Source organism: Fulmarus glacialis, unplaced genomic scaffold (assembly GCF_000690835.1).
Source record: "Fulmarus glacialis isolate BGI_N327 unplaced genomic scaffold, ASM69083v1 scaffold35504, whole genome shotgun sequence".
Classification (NCBI taxonomy): Eukaryota; Metazoa; Chordata; class Aves; order Procellariiformes; family Procellariidae; genus Fulmarus; species Fulmarus glacialis.
In genome coordinates, this window is record NW_009209441.1 from 39,210 (window position 1) to 63,079 (window position 23,870).

At 39.0% G+C, this 23,870-nt stretch overlaps 1 protein-coding gene across 1 annotated transcript in view; it reads right to left on the reverse strand.

Annotated features, from left to right (window-relative positions):
• Nucleotides 1–23,870, reverse strand: part of LOC104069790 (ATP-binding cassette sub-family C member 9) — a 75,887-nt gene that overhangs the window by 26,866 nt on the left and 25,151 nt on the right. Inside the window, exons 9-22 of the mRNA XM_009576827.1 lie at nt 23,622–23,777; nt 20,704–20,838; nt 19,257–19,419; nt 18,581–18,621; nt 17,499–17,641; nt 14,432–14,540; nt 12,912–13,022; nt 11,890–11,962; nt 10,136–10,241; nt 5,009–5,047; nt 3,332–3,433; nt 1,830–1,914; nt 1,255–1,335; nt 115–252 (exon numbers count right to left, since the gene is read on the reverse strand). Coding sequence (XP_009575122.1) covers nt 115–252; nt 1,255–1,335; nt 1,830–1,914; nt 3,332–3,433; nt 5,009–5,047; nt 10,136–10,241; nt 11,890–11,962; nt 12,912–13,022; nt 14,432–14,540; nt 17,499–17,641; nt 18,581–18,621; nt 19,257–19,419; nt 20,704–20,838; nt 23,622–23,777 — 1,482 coding nt within the window. The remainder of the gene's footprint in view (nt 1–114; nt 253–1,254; nt 1,336–1,829; nt 1,915–3,331; nt 3,434–5,008; nt 5,048–10,135; nt 10,242–11,889; nt 11,963–12,911; nt 13,023–14,431; nt 14,541–17,498; nt 17,642–18,580; nt 18,622–19,256; nt 19,420–20,703; nt 20,839–23,621; nt 23,778–23,870) is intronic.

The window sequence follows — 23,870 nt, forward strand, 5'->3', positions numbered from 1 at the left end:
AGAAGGAGGGACTCTATTACAGAGAAAAGTAGTGATCTCATCAAGCATTATGGTGCTAACTTCAAGGGTACGTTCATCATTAGCAAATCTGCATCATGGTAACTCTTCTCTTACCCAGTCAGCATGTGGTAGATATTGTAACTTATGTGTCACCAGAACAAGAGTCCTCTTGTCTTCTTGCAGAAACTTCAAAATGCCTTCCTGCATTAAATGATCACTTAAGTGAATGTCCAGTGCAGAGAATGGGTCATCCTGCAATCAAATAAAATTAAAAAATATTAGAACAGGATACAAAAATTAGTTTTATTTCTTTCAAGAGTTTTTTAAAAATAGAAAGCATCTGCCATTACTAATGTTTCATCTCTCTCTAATGACTAAGACTTAGTCAGAGGGCTGCACTACGAAACAGTGAACTAGAATCCATTGCTCTTTAGTTCATAGCAATGGACTCAATAATTTTTTTGTGTCTAGATGTGTGCAGTTCTGGTGCCACACTGACAGTATGGAGTAATCCTGATCAGGAACACCAGAACTTAAATTTCCCATCCAAATTTGAAAATGCCAGCATCCAGAGCCAAGCTTGGGCCTACTTTTGATGGGAAACTGGCACGGGAAAGATACAGCAGAGTTAGGAACTGCTCTAATTTCCTCCAGACTAAACTGCAGATGTGCTTGGTCTTCACTTTGAGTGTGGCTAGCAACAAGACAACATTCAGATAAGGATATTAACATGCAAACACTTTTCCTCTAAGAACAGAAGCCCCTGGCTAACAGAAGTCGAACAGCCCCTTATGAGCAGTAGCCTCCTGAAATTCCTGACATGCCTTGAAATTAGTAACAGAGAAGGGAGTTTGCCCAAATCCACAGCACTCTGCAGCAGAGTGCTGAACCCTCAGCCTGTTCACTGCTCACAATTAGTTGCATTCTGGTGCTTTTCCTTACCAGAAGTCCTGCTGATTTCAGTGGGACTATGTTGATAGCAGGTCACCACTGAAAGCGAGCAGAAGTTAGACAATCTGTTCTACTCTTCCAGTGTTAATCTCTGTAGGAAATCCCACCTTCATCAGTCTCCCACTGTGTTTTGATGCTGCCTCTGGTGGATGTTTATTTCCTACCTCTCTAATTTGGATTTGGAGTTGAATACAAGTCCCTGTAGTTTTCTAAATCTAATATAATTTTTTCTAAAGCTAAATATAAGGAATGACAGTTTTATTACTAACTTTCCATGCTTCATGTGAAAAAGAAAATTCTTACCAAGAAGACAATGTTGGTGTTCTGATAGAGTGCTCGAGCTACACAAATTCTCTGTCGTTGGCCGCCACTTAAATTAATCCCCTAATGAGTATAATGAATCAGAAATATGCATCTTTGAATAAACATTATGATAGGACTTTGGAAATGTGATTTTTTACAATTATACAGTGTTCCAACAAAAATAAAAAGCTTCATTAAAATGCTAATCCTGTTGATAAACAAGCATAATCCTCACATAATATCAGAAGAAAAATGATCATTCAGCAACTAATCATGGATAAATGTAAATTATGAAGAGCTTCTCTAAGCACAGCAGGCTTCTTAGATTGAAAAATGCAACCAATACTAGCATCAAATTCTGCAAGCAAAATATAGGAGACTTTGATCAAAAATGCCATTTAAGAAACAGCTGAAGAAGGAATAAAGTTTTCAACTTTTTTTGCAGTAACCCCTGATGAATTACAATTATTTACCAGGCTGGTAGCCCAGTATAAACTAGATCTGTCTGAGTGACATCAGAGAGCACCTTCTTAATACATAGGCTAAGCAGACATAAAAGCATTCATGTTATTTACCCTTTCTCCAATTTCTGTCTGATCACCAAATGGTAGTAAGTCAATGTCAGGCTGCAGAGAGCATGCATCTGTAACAGCTTTGTACCTATAAAATAAAAATACAGTCATTGCAATTATTTAACCAGCCACTTACTTTGCTAACACAAAACCTTCCAGCTCAAATTCACTGCTAAATTATTATGGCTCTATGATGGCTGGATAATTGCAAAAATAAGTAGGGCAAAATGATTATTCAGCAACTAATCATGGAGTGTTGTAAACTAAGCATTGTAAAAAATGACATATTTATTAATAGAGATCTTTATTGGCAAGCCTACTTTTTAAAGATTCAATTACATAAATTATCGAGTACATTCCTCCCTATCACAGAGCTCTTTTGCTGGATACTGGTGTATTTGAAGCCATTTTCCAATGAGTTATTATTCTTCCCCCTTTAGGTGCCTCTTCATTTACTTCACTATGATATTACAGGACAAAAGATCCTTACAGTGCTTCTGATCTTGCCAGAATCAGGAAACCACTTGCAAAAAGTTGAAATTTGTTGTGAGATTTCTAGGTCTGGAGGGTATCGCAGATGATCTGCTAATAAGCAGCTGGGATCAGACTATTTGAGTGGTGTAATTCAGCCTTGCCCCTTTGATATGAGTGAAGTTAGGCTGATGGATGCAGTAGCTGAAGAATCTGGTCCCTGAAATTTTAGATGTTTATCTAGATTTTGAGATATTTGGTCATTGCTAAGTTTTATTAAGTGGCAATGGAGTCATACATCTTAACAAAGCACACACTGAGAGGAATGGGGTGTATTTTTAATAACTTAAAACAGTGTTGCTTTTGAAAATATCAGCAATTTGTTTTCTTTAAGTCAAGTCACTTTTTCCACTGCATTTGTTAGCTGACCTTTTAGAAGGACACAAGAAGCAAGTGCTGGATAGGCACAACAGAATCTGTGCCTCAGCTTTCACGCTCCCTTCCTCTGTATTTCTAAAGGAAGAATTAAGGTTATTTCCTTGAGGCACCCCATCTTCATACGTGCAGTGTTTTTGTAAAGTGGCTGCTCCAGTAACTTGATCACAGCAGGATTAGCACATAAACTCGGTGGAAACAGGCCTAGTATCCCTATTTCCAGAGTCCTCTGGCAACCTCAGGCTCCATTAAACAAAACAAAACCATGTCAGTAGTCTCCAAAGATGGGATTCATCTCACCTAACTTTAGCTGCTTGAAAAATACACATATGGCTTCTGCTGTATTCCATGGAGAGCCACTGCCACTGTGTGATTTCTCACGAACATCTTAGACATGCACTCTGCTTAGAGGGGGAGCCTTGAAAGACTAATTTAAAAGAGAAACCTTCCTTTGAGATTGCTAAAGTCAGGTTAGCTAAATCCACCCCAGGGTTAATGTGCATTGATATTTTTCAGAATCTTCAAACTTCCTCCAGAAGAAGCCAAAAACCTCTTTAAAAGAAGCTGCCAGGTGTTTTTGCAAGGGGGTTGATATTTACCTCTGTTTATTAAATGGGCTCCCAAAGATAATGTTCTCCTCCACGGTTGCATTCAGCAGCCACGGCTTCTGAGCTGCGTAAGCCACTGAGTATCTGTTTCTACTGCAGACAGATAAAAAGCATTAGCAAAAAGCAAAGCACTCACATTATGAAATGTCTGACAATCAGGTTATTTAAAATTAATTTTATGAATGTGCATTCATAAAAATACAGGGAAACACATAGGCAAAGCAACTGTTACAAAAGTAAAGGGAAGAATTTTAAATTAGATGCTTTTGTTAGAACAGCACCCACTCTCTCCCCTGATGGCAAAATCTACACTCTAGGTTGTATTCTATTCTACTATAAATGGCTGGTACCTACCTCAATTTAGTAACTGCAATTTCAATCCAAAGGCAAATTATAAATAATCCAAATTATTAAATTCTCACAAGAATTGTTATTTGATATTTTTTTCTCTAACGTCAAAACAGGTAGTGGAAAGGCACTGTTCAAATAGCATCAGGGCACTTGACTTACTGCTTTCTGAAGTTTTAGATTATTTTATGTATGTGGCCGTGCACATAAAATACATTTTTCTCAGTGAATGTTTTTTTCCTTTAAGTCTTTTAGATCCTCAGTGGACTGACATGATATCAGAAAAGAGAACAGTTCAATACAGATTGGGAAGGAATCACTACAGTCTCCCAACTACTTATTAGATGTACTTTAAACGTGTCTAAATACCTAATGAAATGTGTACAATAGGGGTATGAATGTTCTTTACTTCTGGCTGTTTTGCCTACATATGGCAAAAAAAGGTCATGTCATTTCAGACATTTTTCTGAGATGTCCAAGATGTGTGAGGAAGGAGGTGTGAACTGGTACCGGCTTGTGGCTCTGAACACTTATCTTCCTTCTCAGTCTCTTTGATGGTATTGCTTCAAACCAAACATTAGATATAGCTTTGTACGTAAGCATCTAGGATTTGCTATTGAGAGAGAGGGTGCTAGGGTATGAGAAATAGCTGGTTAGAAGCAGTCAGTAATATCCCAAAGATTTTAGGAGTTTTAGCAGTTCAGTATGCACTAGTATGAAATATGTCCTCAGGATTATCAGGTAGCAAATCATGGTGTGGCTCCCAACCACAGCTATGTGTGCCACTACTTCTCTATCGTTTATGACCTGTTTTGAGTTTAGCTTGTCCTTCCTTTAAACCTGCAGGCCCTTTCACTGAAGCCAGGGGTGGAGCCACTGCTTGACTTCAGCTGGAGCACAGCTGGTTCCCTTCGCACACTGTGTGCCCTGCTCCATCACACAGCTGTCAAGCTGGGTTACAAGCAACACAAAACCCAGTGCCGATCCGAAAACATGCAAACACATGGGAGAGTACATAATGATGTCTTACATCTAGAGGCCCTGTCTTGCAAGATATGGAGCACGCTAAACTCCCAGTGATGCCAAATGGGAGCTGGGAGCACAGAACATCTTTCAGATAAGACTGAGGTAGTGGTACAATGGCTGGAGAAGATTGGGATCCACTGGATTTAACACAATCTGTCAGTTAATCCTACGGTAAATGATTATCGACATGGTAAGAAAACACAGAGATGGCTGAAGGGCACAAAGATGAAGGTTTGAGGAAATTCTGAAGAAATGAATGAGTGTATCATGATACACTAAAAACAGAAATAATACCTTCTGGATGCTTCAAAAGAAGGTTCAGTTTCATTTACACTGTAAGTTATGGTAAATGACATTTAGTAAGCAGGAAATATAGAGAATAACATTTTGTGCAAGTTTTCTATACAAGGAAACTGGAGTTAAGTACACATTTTAAGAACTCAACATCACTTTGCGTTTTTTTGTTCTTAAAGGGAAAATAAACAACGTCTAATTAAAAGTAAATAACTTCTAAATACATCAGTTTCATATCTATAGCGCATCGTGGCTAAACAGGCAAGTTATGTTGTTCGAAAATGTATTAAAAATGAAAAATGTATTGTAAAACCTATTAAAAATGAAATTCTTAACATTGCCTGGGCATATAAAAGGTTGACAAGCAATAAGCTAGCTTCTCCACACAGTTCTGCCAATGACCTGCAAAAGTTGGTTACTAATGTCAAATTTCTCCTGGAGCAAAGATAAGCTTTGCAGATACGATTTTGCAAGGTACAAACACACTTTTGCATCAGAACAGATTTTGAACCTGTTTATAACAGTAAGGCTGCATCAAGCCATGCACTACAACCCCTAGGCTTTTCTTGTCAACCTCCACTTCATAAGGATCATATCCATGAAATACATTTTGAAGAACATGCAATGGCAGTAATGACGTGAATGATTTTGCAGCTCCCCTGTTTGTTAATTGACTTATTAACAGTGTTGAGGGCATGGAATGGCAGTCAAAGCAGTTCTGGACCAGCGATGGTGCTCATGTCCAGGCACGGCAACACATCACTGCAAAGTGCAAAACCTAAAAGAGTAAGTTTATGCCAGGTAAATGGAAACAGACGTTAGAAGGGACTAGTAAAATGATATTAATGTGTTATTTGCCTGACTTAAAAAACCCCTAAACAAACAAATCCTCCCCTCCCAAACCTACGAATCCTCCAGATGTAGTATTTTACTGCTGAGACAGAAGTGTCTGCTCAGTAACTGCAGCTGCACTCATAAGCAGAGGATCCAAGTCTGGCAAAGGGCATAAAAATTCTAATAGCAGAGCCCTTGTAATGCCAGACTCACGTATTAAGCATCTTCCCAAAATGCCAGGACTGCAACATGTTGCTTTCTGTGCTGCACATCAGCTCGCTAAGAACTTTGATAATTCATGCCTCCTAAAGTGCACAATCAGTGTGTTTCCTTCATGTACCAATTGCCAGAGAAAATATTACATCAGAGGTGAATAAGCCCTGTTGGTTATCTCAGAAGGGTCAGATAGCCATAAATTGAGGCTCAAAACAGACATTGCTTCACCAAAATTCATTCTTTATTCAGCTGAAGCTTCCAGTCTTCTCTACAATGGAAAAAAGTTACAAGAAAGCAAAAGATGGAGTCTAATGAGAGATTAAAAAGAGGTCAGAAATTAGGTCAAACCAAACAAAAAAGAAGAAAACCTAAATTTCCTCTATTAAAAAACCCCAAACTTCTATCAGCAGAGCGTTGCAATGGTAGAGAAAGGGATAATGCTTTCATGTATACATTTGGGAGTGCCCTCTAAAGTACAATTTAACAAAAACTGGGCACAAGCTTTGCAAGACCCTTGCAATTCCATACCAGATTTAATATGCTTGCCATTATAATCAAACAGATTATCTGAATGAGCAAGGACTAATTTTAGGATCTCAGTTTCTTAAACTCTTCTTCGTTGGTTAGAAATTTCATTCCATGCTTAGCTTGACAAATACACTTTAATTCTCCCAAATTATGAGTGAGATTTCTATGAGAACCCAGGTTCATTAATAATCTCACGAATAAACACATATAAGACCTTTGCTGAGCTGTAGCCTTCACAAATAAGGGGATTAAATATTTGGTCTTGTGTATTACCCTACTGAATCTGAAAGAGTGATGTGATTGCAGGGCATGGGAGTAGGCTGAAACTGAAGCTCCTGAGGTTTCTAAAAAGAGTACTTTATGTGCCCGCTGGGATTAGTAATCTTTGCTCTCATTTCTTTATTTATTGAAATGTGGCTATTTATACTGATTTTTATTCTGCACTATAAAATATACACATTTCCCAAAATGGGGCATGGTAAGTTCAAGTCTGAAATGGTAGGAAAGACCAAACCGATTAGATTGATGATTTATTTTTATAAGATTTTGAATATATAAGCTGAAATAATACAGAAATGAATTTAAATCAAGGTTTTAAGGAAAAGTCAAAAAGAGACCTTGTTGAAGTTTGGATAACTTTTATGGTAACTCTGGATGTCTAACCTGCATGTCTAACCAGGCCCAGATTCCCTCAGCTTACAAAATGAAAATGGAGGAGAAAAAAGGGATACAAAATCTCTAGGATACTATTGTAATGGTGGAATGCACCATTTCCTCTGCTAATATAGGCAGAAGGTTTGAAGCAGGACAAGGACTGATCGTCTACACAAATACTATGCAGCAGTTTGGAGGAATTTATTCCTGTCCCTGCAGCCAGCCATATCAGCACAGCAGCACTAGCAGGTAGGCTGACTTTGGCTACTGACATTTATCTGGTCAGCCATTTGTTCATCTGTGGATAATGCCCTTCCGTGTTTTCTATGAGTTGCTGTGGTTGCAACCTTCTGGTAAGTAGTTGTACTTGTAAACCTTCTGAGGGGAGCACTGACTTTTCCTAATTTTTCTTGAAGCCTTCCACAGCTTGAGGGCAGAACAGGCCATTTAGGAGGATTGATTTTGTAATTCTTGTGTTTCCCATGTTTTTCGCTTAGTACACCACAACCTGTTTGCACAGAAACCAGTTCAATGTACAGAAAAGGTATACCAAGTGAAGGGCTTCCACTTAGCCACTCTTCTTTGCTTGGCGGTCTGAGAAGATGGTTCTGACTGTTTGGCTTAGTATGGATGAGGGGAATACATTTGTCTGCATATTCCCCACATCTGTCCCTGTATAGACTTAATAGTTAGTAACTCAGATCTGAAACAGGGTCAGCTGAATCTCTGCATCTGGCTAGCCTCATGCTTCGGTGTTTAAGTCGTCTCTCTAGCTGATTGCTCACTGGGAAAACAAAAAGCCAGTTCCTTCTCAAAGGTTTGTAATGTATCTGAGGCAAGTCTCATATAACTGGGAAGAACTGAGATCTGGCCCATAAGATTTGCCCTGGCCAAGACCTCTTACAGAAAAATACACTAACACACTTTCTTTCCCCAAGATCCCAAACCAGTGACAACCCTGGCAGTAGGACAGACAGCCCTCACTGCAGTCAGCCACAACAGCAATAAGATATTCAAGCCCCATGATGGGCTTTCACAATGACGCACTGCAGGACTACCCCAATATAACTGGGGCTGAAATTTGATCCATCATTACTATTACTGTGTTGTTATACCTGAATTTGTTGGGGAATTCACCTAGCCTGCATTTCATCCCTGGATCAGTAGCTGCGTTAGTCATGCATGTGGAATCACATGGAAAAGGATTTAAGAGAGTAAATAAGATCTTTATTTTGGTTTTGTAAAGTATAGGATCCACTTAGTTAAATACCTGAAGTATCCTTCTGTATTCATCTGTCTGTCAGGCAGTCTGAAATTATCAGCAAAACATAACCATGTTTGCATCAGCTATATCACAGTACCACATTATAGTTTGCAATGAAAAAAAGTCACTGAGCAAGATGCTTGCTAAAACCTGAGTTACCCGTTTGGTTATGTACAGACTGCTAATCAACTGACAATATGATCTTAATCCCTCTTGAACAATGTGAAACTTAAATAGCATTTCACAATCTTTCTCTAGTATCTTTCTAAGATTTCTCTTTTTGTCTAATCTTCCTAAGATTCCATACCTTTCTCTAGGACAAACTGGATTCTTTCTCAAATATATCTTTGGAAACAATTATCAGAATAATTTCAAGGTACACTCTACTCACTCCTTGTATTTTCTTAAACTACTCAGAAAAAAAAAAGCCTGATTGTGAAGTCAAAATCTCCATTACATGTCTCAAAGAAATTAACTGTGCTAAGTCACATATTCTTCTTCCTTCAAATCTTAAACTCACATATAATGAAACTAAAGTTAGTCTTGCCTTGGCTCCAACTGTACCTGCTACTCTAGTGAGATCATACGTTTAAAATAGCAGACAGTGAAATATGGCTGAGGAACAAAAAATGCCACACATACTAACACAGGAAAAGCAAAAATATTCAGCCTGCAACATTGCTGTAAGAAAAAGATGACAAAGGAGGTTACTATTCAAGGGATGGGTCAACAAAGTATTGGTCTCTCTGACAAAATTCACCCTTTCTCCTCAAAAAGCTGATTAAGAAGAATTTGGCTTGGTAGTTTTGAGGAAACAGAACTGATCTTTAGAATGAAAGAACAAGTGGTGGGGTTACAGCGCATCCCTTCCACAGCCTCTGCCCTGCCTAGGCTGGAAAAGCGGTTGCTGCCCCACCTAGTCTCCACAGGAAGTTCTCATTCACTGGGTCTGAACCCACGTGGATCCCGAGGCCTGACCTCACTAGCAGTTCCCTCTTCAGCAACGGCTTCTTCAGAGCCTTTAGTCTTTAGGTATTCGGTGTCCTCAGGCTGCTTTCTGAACGTATGACTGTGAAGAGTAACACTGACTTCCATAGGGCAGTTACCAGGGAAGGGGAAAAGCATAGCTCTCGTGTTATTATATCAGGTTTTTTTTCTGCTAGCAGCAGCATCATTGAGTGAGAAAGACAGCCTTTCCTGTAGGCTGGTTCCCCACACATACCACTCTTCTGAAGAAGCTCCAGCCTGTCGTGCTTTCACAGGCACGTACAGTAGCAGCATAGCAATGCTGACTTCAATCATAGTGAGTACTGTAAAGCCAGAGCTGACTCCCACCACTGAAGACTCTTGGATAACAGGAATAGTATATGCTTTCTATTCAGGTCATTTGCTAGGGCTAATATATTAAATATTAATCACCAGACTATCCTCTTTCAGATCCGCTCTGAACCATGAACAGAACAGCAATGAAAATCCTCATAACTTTGCAGGTGATGCCTTCCAGAGAGGATCTGGGTGATGATAATCATTTAACATGCAGTTCTGAGACATGAAGTTTACATTTCTCACAGCAAAACCCAACTACCTCCTTCTTAAATGAATACAGCAATTAACAGCTATATGAAACATACTTGCTCCAGTGAACTTTTCCCTCCAGCGTCTGCATCTCTCCCAATATAGCAAGGAGAAGTGATGACTTGCCACAGCCAACTTGACCCACAATCATTGTCATCTGACCTATGATAATAATAATAACAAACACATTTTCAAAACAGAAAAAACCCAGTTCTACACAAGTCCACAAGGCCCAACTAGATCCAGTTCTAGAGCACTTGAAATAGTTGATTAAATTTGTTAGCATCCACTGCGCAAATGGGCAATATTGCATATATTTATCTATGGAAATATACATTAATGGACAGTACAATTACACACTAATCTCTGAAGGAATGAGCCTATTGCTTTGACAGATATTATCATACATTGTATGGGAGTGTGTTACTTTATGGAAGTTATTTAGGGTTAAACGATATAAAGTGGGAAGTGATTATTCAGTCTGTGGTTCCATGAAAATTCTGGCCAATCTAAAAAGTGACTGCACCTGAAAGAAGATCCATTACTCTTCTCTGCTTTGATGTACTCCTTCTTCCCCCACAACCACTCTCCTACATTCAGTCCTACTCTGTAGTGGCAATGGTTCTTCTCAGATCTTCCCATTAACTAATGGAACTCACTAACTGTGCTAGCTAGTGCATTTGCCAGGTAAGCTTCTCACCAGCTGGGGAGTTAATGGGCTCATTCCTTCGAAAGGAGATACAATCTTAGACTGGCTCAGCCAGCTTGCAAACCCATGGCCTTAGATTGTAAACTCCTTGGAGCAAAGACCTTCTGCTGGTCTTGTATGTTGCACTGGGCCAGCACAAAGAAGTGTTGTTTATCCCTGTATAGGACATCTAATGCTACAGTGAAACAAATTATATAGACTTTTGGATTACATATAGTACTTTGGAATTACTTAATAACTATGTGATATTGAAGATGTGTCAACCTAATGTAATAAGCTATTTTAAAACTAAGCACTTGATAGATACAGAAATAAAATATAAGACTATTTAATAACATGAAATACCAAGAGAAAGTGCTAGGAATTTTACACTACTACTACTACTACTACTACTACTACTTTGCTACATTTCGCACTTGCCATGTAAGTCTTCCAAAACAAATCAATGTTTTGTAAACCTGTGAAACTCCTAGACAAAAGACATTAAGGATGCAAGAAATGACAGGAGCTCAGCTGGACACAGAGAAATTCATTGAAAGAGAAATTCACTGAGGATTTCTTGACAGACAAACTGTGTGAGGCTCAAGGAATTCTCTGGGATGAAAATAGTTGTGAACTGGGAGACCGTAATGTTGAAGAATGGTAGGAGAAGTATAATATATGACTGCTGTGTCCCTGAGCACCCACTGGTAGCCACTGCTGGAAATAAAATAATGAATTGGATGGACCCTTGGTTTGAATGAGTCTGGAGTTCTCCCTCTTTCTTTTTTTTAATTTGTCTATTAAAAATAATAATGATTTTTTTTGCAACCACCTTTTCATATTTATTCTTACTCTTGACTTTGTTCCTGCTATTATAAAAACTATATAAACTGTATAGGTATATGAAAGCCATGTAATTTTTTGTTTATTTATAGTACTTTAGGTTAATGATATAGCTGTATGACCAATACAGTTCATGACCATGTATACATTTTTAACCTTCATTTTTTCTTATAAAAATCTAAATGTGTGGTTTTGTGCTTTTCACAACAGCAAGAAATGGTATTAGTAGCAATTTTATATTACATATTTCGTGTTTAAGGTGTGCATTTATCCTACCTGTTGGGATTCTGATGTTTATGTTGGACAATGTAGCTAAACCACTTCCCCATGAAAAGTATCCATTGGTCACCTACAAAACAATTACCACATGTCAGATATATAAACACATGAGGGAAAAAAATAGAACGTCTAGTTTGGATTTAAAATATGTTACTAAAATAAATCTGTGATTAATAGACCTGGTGAGGTATGCTCATACACAAAAAAAGCAAGTTCGGTTAGTAAAGATTGCCAAACTCAGAAAAGTTTGTAAGTTATATACATAAATATATATACTGTATGAAATGCAATAAAGGGATGATCTTGAGTTGAACTCTATTTACCAAATACTTTCATTCTGTCAAGTATAAGATTAAAGACTAAGAATAATGATTACAAGACCTCACAGGTGACAATCTAAATAGCATAGCTTACCAAGGAATGAATCATTCTGCATATTGTGATATATGGCCCCTTGTGAATGTATTCCCAAAGTACAAATTGAATATTCACAAAGTTTATGCTGGACATAAGAAAAATGTTCCCCAGTAGACTATAGCCTTTTTGTGCATACTTCCTTTGGAGTCGACAGGGCCATGAAACATCCTTTGCACAGAGCACATATGTGGGGAAAAGTTGGCCAACATGACTTAAAATAATGTCATAATAAATGACATGTCATAATAAATGTCAAAAAATGTTTCAAAAGTTTTGATTTTGGTTCTAAGAGTGAACGAGAAGTGCATGAGGAGAAAGTCTAAAAAATCTATATTAATTTCTGCATATCAGATTATCTAGGTTTTGTTCCTTTAGACTCATGATGCCTCTTTGTTTCCTGAGAAGACAGGGAATCACTATAAAAAGCTGGTCTGAAGCGAATTCTTCTCACTTTATTTTTGACTAAAGTGCTAATTTATTTAAGGGCTTGTTCCTGCAATGGACAATTTGCCTTTGGAAGAACAGCAGCAATTGGGCATTATCTGGTACTGTTGCAGGAGGACCTGCTCCTCATAAAGAATGAGACGATGCTTTCAAACCACCTTGATTGCGATATCATCTAACTCCACAGGACGTGTTTGCTTCCTTGTTGGCTGTTCATAACTTTCAAGCTGATACCTCAAGGGCTGCCTCCTGTTGATGGCCTTGGTGTGCTACACAGTGAAATGAAGAAAGGAGGAAAGTTGGAATTCTCAAGAGAGGTCAGCATTTGGTTCCCTATAAAATAGACAATCCATTCCCTTTCCTCCCACCATTCTAGGTCACAAGAATAAACCAGAAATATGTGTGATAATACAGACACACTACTGTGACGCCCATATTATAATGTTTTATACACCCTTAAATGAAGCACAGGAAATATCTGATTTTTGGTTTCCCACGCATAACCATCTCAAATTTCAGCTCTGTCATCCTTCTCAAACCACTAGGTAAGTCTACCCTACCTGAGGTAGCTCCAGACAAAGCTGTGTCAGTAAAAGTGTAATGACATGCAGAGTTACCAGTTTGGTTCTTGGAAGCAGAATAGCTGCAGGAGTGAGAAGCATATCAAATCAGCTTGTGCAGAGTACTTCACTAATGCATAATAGCGATTGTGGAGCTAGCTCATTCAGAGCTACCTGTGGTATTTGTAAGTGCCACTGTATTGAGCTGAATCGGCGTAATCGTAGTGATTCTTAGAGCTGGGCTCTCTACAGTGAATGATTTAACTTTTCCAGATATTACCTTTATTTTTCCCTCTCCCCATCATCTAGACTTTGTCTGTTTCTCTCTGTAGGGCTGGGCAAAAGGTGGACAAGAGAAGAAAAATAAATGCTGAAACAATTTCATTTTTGTTTCCTTTGTTATAGCTGTTAAGCCAGAAATACAAGAAAAATGTTGTTTCAGGTTGGCAAACTAATTTAATTCAGCTCAAAATAAAACTTATTTTGTGCTAATCCTTTCTTTCTGTTGCTGTCTTCAAGTTTCAGTCACATTTCAAGTGATATAATCAGTTTGAAACAGTTGAAAAACGTCAAAATGAAAAAATACCTTTTCCCAAATCATCTCCCTTGGTTTTTTTCTCCTTCAAATTTTACTCAAATTCATCATATGTTTAGCACTCCAGAAACAGCATTTTGGAATGAATTCCTACTTCACAAAGTTTGGTGTTGTTTTTCCCACCTCCAATTCCGAATTTCCCAGAGCAGGAATCGGTTCTACCTAAAGATGCCCAACATACGATGGGTTGTACTGGAAACATACAGTACAAACCCCACAACCACAGGAAACGCACCTGGGCCTTTTATGAAAACTGAGAAGGATGAATTTGAACCATGTGTAAATGTCTGGGTATGTTATGGGGTTTTTATTATTACTGGCACTTCAGCAATGCTTAAATGTGTTTGGGGACCCTTCATGTCATAGAAACACAGAGATCTTGACATAGAAGAGGCAAAGCTGGGCAATGTTAGGGTCAGGCTAGAAGCCAAAACTCCCGAGCCCTATCAGCTAGTCCATTGGCCTTGTACGGGGCTACATGGCCTCTCTGCTTTGAAACTCAGTGTCATAAAACAGAACTTACAAGTCCTGTGTGCTTCTTACAGGATTCATAAGCTACAGAGCTGTCCCCACCTCTCCAGCTGTCTTCTCCAATCTCATCACTCAGGAGAAACTCATTCAGCTTCTGTACACTTGAAAGAAAACAGGACAGTGAGTTAAATAAACCCAGGTTTCCATGAGTACATTTCCATTTTTGTGCAGTCCAGCCAGCAGGATGTATCAGAAGTGTTCCAAAAGATGTTCACGGGATACTTTTGGTTTCCTATTGGACTGTCTGCCACCCTGATGGCAAGAGAAAAAATATTTGTGTGGAAGAGGGACAGTTGAAAATGACTGATCATCGTACTAGTAGCTGGGAATGAAGAGTAGTTATGTGAGTGCCAATAGAGCTCTGTGGGAGTGGTTTCCATCTTGGCAGGCTTCTCTCTCCTGTTCCTTTCTCAGGCCTACACGCAGTCAGGATGCATAAATGAGTCATTCACTCACCTATATCCTCTGAAAATGCCAATGCTCTAGGTGCATCCTGAACACAGCTTTTGCATACACTGCGTGCAAACAGGACTGAATACTGCACAAATCAGCACAGCCATGGCCAGCCTTGGAGAAATACGGCAAGAGCTCTCTTTGCCTACTTGAAACTGTCCCCTGGGAAATACAGCATACAGGTTCAATTCATTCTTCATCACAGAAGGATTTGATCCTCTTTCTGCCCCACTTCCTTTCAGAGTGCCATAAGTACCTGGCTCTTTATCGTGCTGGGGAAGGGATGAACAAAAGCACCCACTGGTCATGGTGAAGCTATGTTACTTTGCAAAAACGAAAATCAAGGTGCATTGAGCCAAAGACTGAGAAAACAGAAGGACATATGACTTCAGATCAGTGATTTGAATGTTAATCTGCAAATGGGAAAGTAGTCCTGTTTCAAGGCCTGTCTGAGCATTTCGTATGAAATTATCAATAAATGTTCAAGACACAGAGATACTGGTTAGCAAGAAAGCACTGCTATTGTCATTATTTCCTCCTGCCAATATACCTGTTCCTACCTCCTCTTTTGAAAGGAAAATTTATGTGTTTAACTCCCATATCAGAATTTCAACCTTACATAAGTGCATCAAGCAAGAATTTATCTTCTTGTAGAAGATAAGAGACCTCGTTCCGATCATCTGCCTAAGCAGACATCAACCATTACTTTGCATTTGAATGAGGACAGGTACCCTCAAAAGTTTTCATGGTATTAGAACTACTTTTTACGATAAAATGGAGATTCTGACCAAAGTATAAGCGCTTAATCGTAACACAAATGGGTGCATACTCATATACATGTATTTGATTGATGATAGAGCCATGGAGTGGCCAAGCATGCATTCTTCATTCTTCACTTAGGGGACATGATGTTCATGGGAGAAAGATGTTAGGAAATAAGTTTGCCAAAGGGTGAAGTTTGTTTTGGCAAATACGGTCTTTAAATAATGTCCTGAGGGGCAGCCAGCAGTGCTAAGGAAAATGTACACACCATTTTGATATTAGGGCTATGCTAAACATAGTGCAGAGATGTAGCGGCTGGGATGATTTATAAAGGAGACTTGAGATTTTGCATCAGTCAGAAATAATTTTCAATGTACTCATGTGGCCCTGCTGCTGCTTCAATAAAAATAAACCCTATTTAATTAATTTTTTTTTTAAAGCGAGTGTGGTACTGGCAAATGAAATCTGTGGAGCCTGAAGTCCCGTTGACTGCTATTTATTATTATCGTTACCCACCAAAAAGAGGCAGTGGCAGCAGTAATGCAATACCTTGCCAATATGCCTCAGTCTTGGCAAGAAGGAACTATGTTTCTGGGCTTCAATAAAAATAAACCCTATTTAATTAATTTTTTTTTTAAAGCGAGTGTGGTACTGGCAAATGAAATCTGTGGAGCCTGAAGTCCCGTTGACTGCTATTTATTATTATCGTTACCCACCAAAAAGAGGCAGTGGCAGCAGTAATGCAATACCTTGCCAATATGCCTCAGTCTTGGCAAGAAGGAACTATGTTTCTGGGTGGGAAGGTTAGCTCGGTCTTCACATCCTGCTAGTGCTTGGCATCTGACACGTTACTGCCAGTCAGGTGTCAGTTTGTGCCTCTTGGGATATCTTGGCAGTGTGTATGTCTACATAACTGCCCCATGACCATGACTCTTTCCATACAGACCACTGACGCGACAGCCAAAAGTCTGAAACTTTACTTACTACCAACCAGCTCCCTTGAGATTAAGTGTTCTATAGCCCAGCACGAAGGAAGTTGTTTTGTCGGGCTATTTGCAGAAATAAATGCCTGGAACATATAAGTTTCTGATGAAGCAACACATTTTATGAGTTCCTTTTCCTTTTTTTAAAAAATCTTTTCCACTTCATGCCAACTTCATCGCTGTCCTGCCACGCAGATCCCCAGCCTTCTAAACTCCCACATGTCTGCCTTGCCGTGCTTCCTCTCCTCCATCTCTTAACTGCTATTCAGGAGAACTGCACTTTGTCTGTAAGGGAAAACGTAGGGCTCAGTTTCCCTTGAGCCACTAGTCCTTCAGTGTCCAGTGTTCCTCCATCCACTCTCTTTCCTAAGAGAGTCCATGCTAGTGCTAGACAATGAGAGGCAGGACAACACTAAATTCTCACTTAAAGCACAATGCACCCTTTGTGGAGGTAGAGTTAAGCCAGTTGCTCTTCCTTGCATCAGCAGGGCCAGTCTTGCTAGATAGCTTCATGCCAGTCTTTCTTCTCCCTCTGTGTTGACAAAAGCCCAGGAAAGTACTAGATGAGAGTGACGGTGGGTGGCCACACTGTGAGAAGAGGAGCATATCCCAAGGAAGGACAGTCCGGCTCTGAATCCGGACTGCCAAACTTGGTGAAATTATAAAAAGAATGGAACATTTCTTTGTCTCTGTATCATACAGTAAAAAGAAATGGTTACTCTGATTTCTCTCACATTTTTGAACGTCGGAGTCCCACCTCTAAATTCTCTTCCACGTGAGCAGGTAGAAACAACCTTTCTTCCCTGTTGTATTACTGAACGTAGGTGTTCAAGAGTTGGAGAAACTAGAAGGGCCACTCACCTTACGATAGCCTTGACTGCAAAACGAACCACAGTGGAGAGCAGGAACAGTGGTGTGACCAGGATGTGAAACAATGACAGTGATGCAAAGGCCTGGGCAGGCTGCAGTGGCTTGTCATTGGTATACGCGTAAGTCACAAAGGTCTGTCACATCAGGAAAAGAGCATGTCAGGATAAAGACTCTTGAAAAAGATGGACAAGGACAGCAAGCAAAATATTTTGCTCAGCTAAGGCCAATAACTATATACCTCAATTTATTGGGAATCCCAGTAAACTGAAGAGAAAGGTGTCCTCTGTTAAAGTGAAAAAGATTTTTAAAATTTGCCAATGACTTCGAGAGATTTACACATTGAAGAATTAAAAAATTTTCGTCGTAAAATCAAAGCATTTAGGTTTGTAAAGTTTTGTAATTGACTTCAGGGTTTAGAGGAAACACACAACCCAGAAAAATCAGCAAGAATCTAATAAATCTTATGATTTTTTTCACAGATGCAGAACTATGGTCATATTTCATCCAATTCTGGTATATGCTGTCAGCATATGCTGAGTAATGCCCTCAGAATTTCATCTATGAAGACTCCTTACTGACCGGCATGCCATAGTTCCTCTAGTGCATTAGGCTGAGATTTAAACCTGGCCAGAGGACAAGCAAAATTTATTTCTCCTTAAACTGCAGAGTACCCTTTCTTGAAAACTGAAATGGTGGCTTATAATGCATTTTGAAACAGGAATGATTTTCCCTGCTAGACAATAGAAAAGCAAAGCCACCCAAAAATCCTTCAAAATGAGAGCTTCTCAAAATGGGTCTCCTTTCAAGTTGCAATATTTTTTTCTTTCTTTCTTGTAGTAAAAATTGATATTTCTTTTTGGTTTTACCAATCCAAACCACAGCTGGTGAAATACCAGCTCTGGGAATGGTCACTTCCAGTGTCATGCTATCCTACAGTTAGCAGGGGCACGTTAACTCATCTGCTGGTTTTATGAGGAACATGTCCTACAATAACAATGTTGTCCTTTCTTTCTTTCTCCCCCTCTCTTTTTCTCTCCCTTTTTATACGGAAAAGTGAAAAAACCATATCTTACTGCAAGAACAGCTGCTATTGGTATGGCTGCATTCATAAAAACTGTGAAAGAGAAATAAAATAGGCATCAGATTATATGAAATAAGAAAAAACAGTTTTACAATTAGTGGTATGGCACTAGAAAAATCCAGTATTTCCAATTCAAGTAAGTAAAACTCGCAAAGGAAAATTCCTCTGCAGGAAGAAATTTCTTTCCATGACAGAGAGAGATCTTAAACACACAAACAAATAAGCCAAGGAATTATCTCATTTGTATACTTTAGTGAACTGGGATAAAAAGTTTTATGTGCACAATTATTATGCAACAGAATTAAAACATTACCCTCTCAGCTCTTCTACATTACAGAAAATACAATTTCTTTCAGACACTAATTTATCTTTGCTGTAATCGAAACTGCTAATATTATCTGGAGCCTCCTTATGATAAATCAACTCATAACTGTAATGTCATAATGAAGGTGACAGAAAAATTACTACAAAAAAAAAAATCAACAAGACATGTTCTATATTTTCAAGTTTCTGTGTTACATATTTGTCATGCCTTTTTATTTTAATCACATTCCACACACACAAAAAAAAGTGTCATAGGAACAGCTGTATCTCGCTTTAGCTAAAGTCAGAAGGAATGCTGACATGAACAGGATCCATTTCTGAAAGCTAAAAACATAGCTACTTACTGGAAAGAGATGTATGAAGTGCAAAGGTTTTGAGACTGGTGAGTTCCTTCATTCTTGTTTCTTCCACGCTAGTACAAAAGATGTGCTCCCAGGCGTACAGCTTTAATAACTTAATGCCTTTTAGTATCTCATTGGTTTTCTTTAATCTCTCAGTAGAATAGTCCTTCATTTCAAAAGAAAACAAGGATAAGAAATTATAATGGTTTGTAGTTTTAATGAGAATATTCTTTTCCCTTCACTTCTGTTGTAAAATTCATTAAAGATTTATGATTTTGTTTGTTTGGGATTTTGTACAGGCTTTCAGTTTTCATACTGAGTAAAACAATATACAATTTCATGTTCTTTGGAGATATTAAAGTGCTTACAGTCATGAGGGGAAACTAAGTGACTCTGTTCTGAGAAGAAAAATAAAACAAAACATCCAAATCCTTCAAATAGAGGGTGAAACTCAGGGAGGTGGATTACTAGGTGAATTGTCCATAACAATAGACAGGTGACTACATATGTGTAATTGCTAATACAAGATTCATTCTGGGATTCATACATAATGGTCATGTTTATTGATATATTTATATTGATGTTTATTGATATATTTAGCTAATTGCCCCTCACCAGAAAACAGTAATCATAAGTTTTGGTAAAATGATAATCCAAAAGATGTTATGAGTCAGAGGAACTCAGAAAAGAGCAAAAAGAAAGATGCCGACTATTTCTGAAATTATGCAAAGATAAACCCTCTTTTCATATAAATTGGCTCGACAGGATTGAAGTGTGCTGAAGATTAGATCCGCGTATGTATAATTTGCTTACTGAATATTAAGGTAACAAGGATCTTTAAATATTTGAAGACTCAAACATCAAAGGCTGCTTAAGAGAGTTCAAGGATCACGAGAATAAAGTTAAAAATTAGAAAAAGTATCTGAAAACATTTCTAGTTGGTGAACTAAATTAGACATCAAAATAAACTTACAGCTCTGAAGAATGTACAATTGATATTAATCCAGCAACGCCAGTTGACTTTTAGGGAATACCAAAGCTTGGGGTAAGGGCATAAAGATTCTAGCCATTTCAGAGGGGGTTGTACACATTCTTTAATACTGTCCTCCTACAATTTATCAGTCATTTGTGCTGTTTGCTAACATCCCATGAAATACAGTATCTAAATGTAGGAATAACACCCTTTCATGGAATTGAATTCACATGAAACCGTGCTAGTTGCGTGCCTGCAGAGAAGGCAGGTCAAGGCCCACATACTTTTTTCAGATTCTTGTCTGATAAATGTGAGGAAGGAAGAGATACTGAGCCACAGAAAAACAGAAAGGGAGGGACGATGGAATTAAGGGACAGCTTGCCCAAACCTCCGCAATGAATGTTCACTAACAACAAGACCCCCTGCTTCCCTGTTCTCACTTCTGGATCACAAATGTCACTGAAATAATTTACTTACGAGAGTGCTCTTCTGAGCCTCAGCCAACTTCGTAGCTATGAAGTACTGTATCGGAGCTAACAGTACAATGACAGCGGCACCGACCAAGGCACTCACTCCGAGTAAATTATAGAGTAGGATAACACCCATTATTATCTATGAAGAAAAAAGCAACATAGAAAAAAAAGTAGATTTCAATATGCCAGAATGATAGCAAGAAAAAAATATTTGTTCTTCTAATAAACAGTTAAATGGTTCATAGGAATCAGCTGAGCCCATACTTCAGAAGGTCATGTTTGGAAAGTGTGGGAAATGAACATCAACTGCATAGTTTGTGTTAGCGCCTGGTAGTCCTAATTCTAGATGAGGTTTCCACAGGACTAAAGGAGCAGTAAAATGATGGTGCTTGCCCCAAGGCATTTTACAGAAGCACTGGCCTTGAGTCTTATTTACACTAGAGCTCCTTACATCGCTCTGGAAGTATTCAAAGGTCTTAGGACAGTCATGAATCACATCTGCATCCCGCCATAGTGGTCCTCTTGCAACTGCAGAGGCACGTCTAAGACACGCACTGCAGCATGATGCAGAGGTGCTGGGAGTGACAAAGACCTGAGCTTGTGCATCAATACCATGTAGCTCTGTAGGAAAGTACCAAGATGCTACCTTAGCCCCACAAAAAGTTTGGGAACACTTCCCACAAAGGTTTACTTGGGAATGGCTCTCATGCAGCTACTGTGATTCTGGTTCCCATGTCAATACAAGCTCTACTACATAAGTATTTTTATAAAAAGCTCCACTTTATGGTACAGAGATGTCCTCAGTAACAGGACATACGGAACCAGTTCCCTACTTTGTATTTTTGCTATCTCTTCAATGAGTCAGTTCTGTCTTTAAATCTGCCTTCTTATTATACAGTATCAGAAATAAGAATCGTGGAGTTCAACATTTTGAAAGCATTATTTAGCTTTTCAGGCTTCTGTAATGTAAACTAGCATACCTAGCATGCCATTTTCTTAGCAGAATAATACAAGGTTACAGGTAGCAATTTGTACTTGGCGTAAACTGAAGCCCTTACTGGGGACCTGATCCCGCAATGAGTTTTTGTTCTTGATAACAGGCCATAATTGGTGGATACACAATATATTTTCTAAGATTCACCGCAATCTTCAGCAGGCTATGGCTATATTGGCTCACACTGGAAAGTTTTAAGTTCAGTATTTGCTACAGGCTGTTCTGCTCGAGGAGGGGACAGCCTTGACTAGTGCTGTTTCTTGGGACATCCCTTGAAGCTCAAGTCCTTTGCATAAGGCAAGACAGGACAGTCCCACCACCTTTTCCAGAGTGGTATAGTTATAATCCAGCTCATAGTTACCAAGGATTAGTTTCTTCCCTCTTTTTTCCAAAAAAGCAGCCGATTGAGTTAGTCAGGCATTACCACACGAACAGTGTCATTGCTGTCAGTTGCATAATACTTTTGAGAAGGAAATAGTATTCTCCTTTCCATTTTATTGTTGGAGCAGAGGTGTAAGGTAATCGCTATGGCTGAGAGAGCTAAAGAGCAGAAGGAGCCCTCTGTAGCCTAGGCCACAGCTGCTCCCTCACCAGGTTCTTCAGCAGGGGCAAATTCATCGGTGATGCTGTGCTCATTCCTGGACAAAGCTATGGGCAAGCTACCCCTGTGTTCCCCGTCTCCTGATTGCTTGAAGGTGAACTACAGAAACCAGCAAAATCATCAGAAGCTTCCTCAAACCAGCCTTTTACTGTAGTGGTGAGGAAGGCCATTACATTTCTACAGTGGCTGAGACAGAGACTTTATTAAAGAAACAAATGAGTGGTGAATTTGGGCTACATATAATCATTCACTAGCCACAGGAATCAGACCACCTGTTCATTTAATAACATTCAAAGTATTAACAGCAACACTTCCAAATAAACCTGGATATGAAACAGTGACTTAAAATGAAACCCTCTGTTCTATTTCTAACTTCAGTTACTGTGCAAACTTTTTTCTCTTTTTCTCCATAAATTATTTTATGACTCTCTAAACCCCACCCGATCCTAAAATAGACACAGAAAAACAATATTTGTTTCCATTAGTAGTAGTAATATTGCTGACTATTATAATAGATTACTGATATAGTTCCAGGAATTTCAGCAAAACAGATCTGCTGTAAGAGTGGCTTCTATCCCTTTTTAAACTTTTTTAATGCTGGCAGGATAACTTATAGGTAAGGACCATGCCAATCCCACCCCACGCTAAAATTTTGAAGGTGCTACAGCAGTCCAAACTTTATGGAAAATCAGCGTGGCTTAGGTCAATAAGTCGTTTAGCACTTTTGAAGATTTCTTTCAGGCTAATGATTTTTACCTTTCCTTCCTGCAGCTTTTCCTACAGATCTTTCCCAGCCTTGTTAAGAACCAGATGTTTACAGTAACTAAGCTTGTTTAGATTGAAAGCTCCTCCGAGCATTTCGTGCAGTGCACGGGTGGTGCTGCTGTCAGTCACTGAGCAGGATTCAATTGCCTTTTGCTCCTGCCACAAAATGCAGTTACAAGTGGACACTGCAAATGCAATACTTGGTGCTGGTCAGATGCCTGTATTGCTGCCATGTGGCAGAAATAAAAGCAATGACTTATGTCAGTAGTGGAAGAAACATGAGCAGGGAAAGGATGACAGGTTATCATTCTTAAAGTCACAGACCATATCTGTGACACGGAAATCCTGCTCAAAAAAATCCTCTCTCTTTACTGGCCCTCGGAGACGCAGCCTCCCAGCCCTTGGAGGCGATGGCGGGCCATGTGTCTGCTTGTTTGTCCTCCTGGCAAATGAGTGTGAAGTCCAGGTTCCCCTCTGGATTTTGTAGTAGTCTCACAGACATATACTCTTTTCAACCAGGTTGGAGGATCTCTAAAATCAGGCCCTTACTTTGATGCTCTACCTGAACAGGCATTGCCCACAGATTGGGGCACAGGAACAAGAACCACATTAATTGATTTGTTTCTATGGCAACCAAGTTATTGATTTGTCCCAGCGTCATCTCTCCCATGGACAAGTTGGATGTAGAAAGCCTCAGGATCTTATTATATATCATTGCCTGTAGGAAAGGAATAAAATGGAAGATATGAAAATAATACCATTATAAAACATCAGTAGCAGCAGGACGTTTCAAACGGCAGTATCAGTCTTT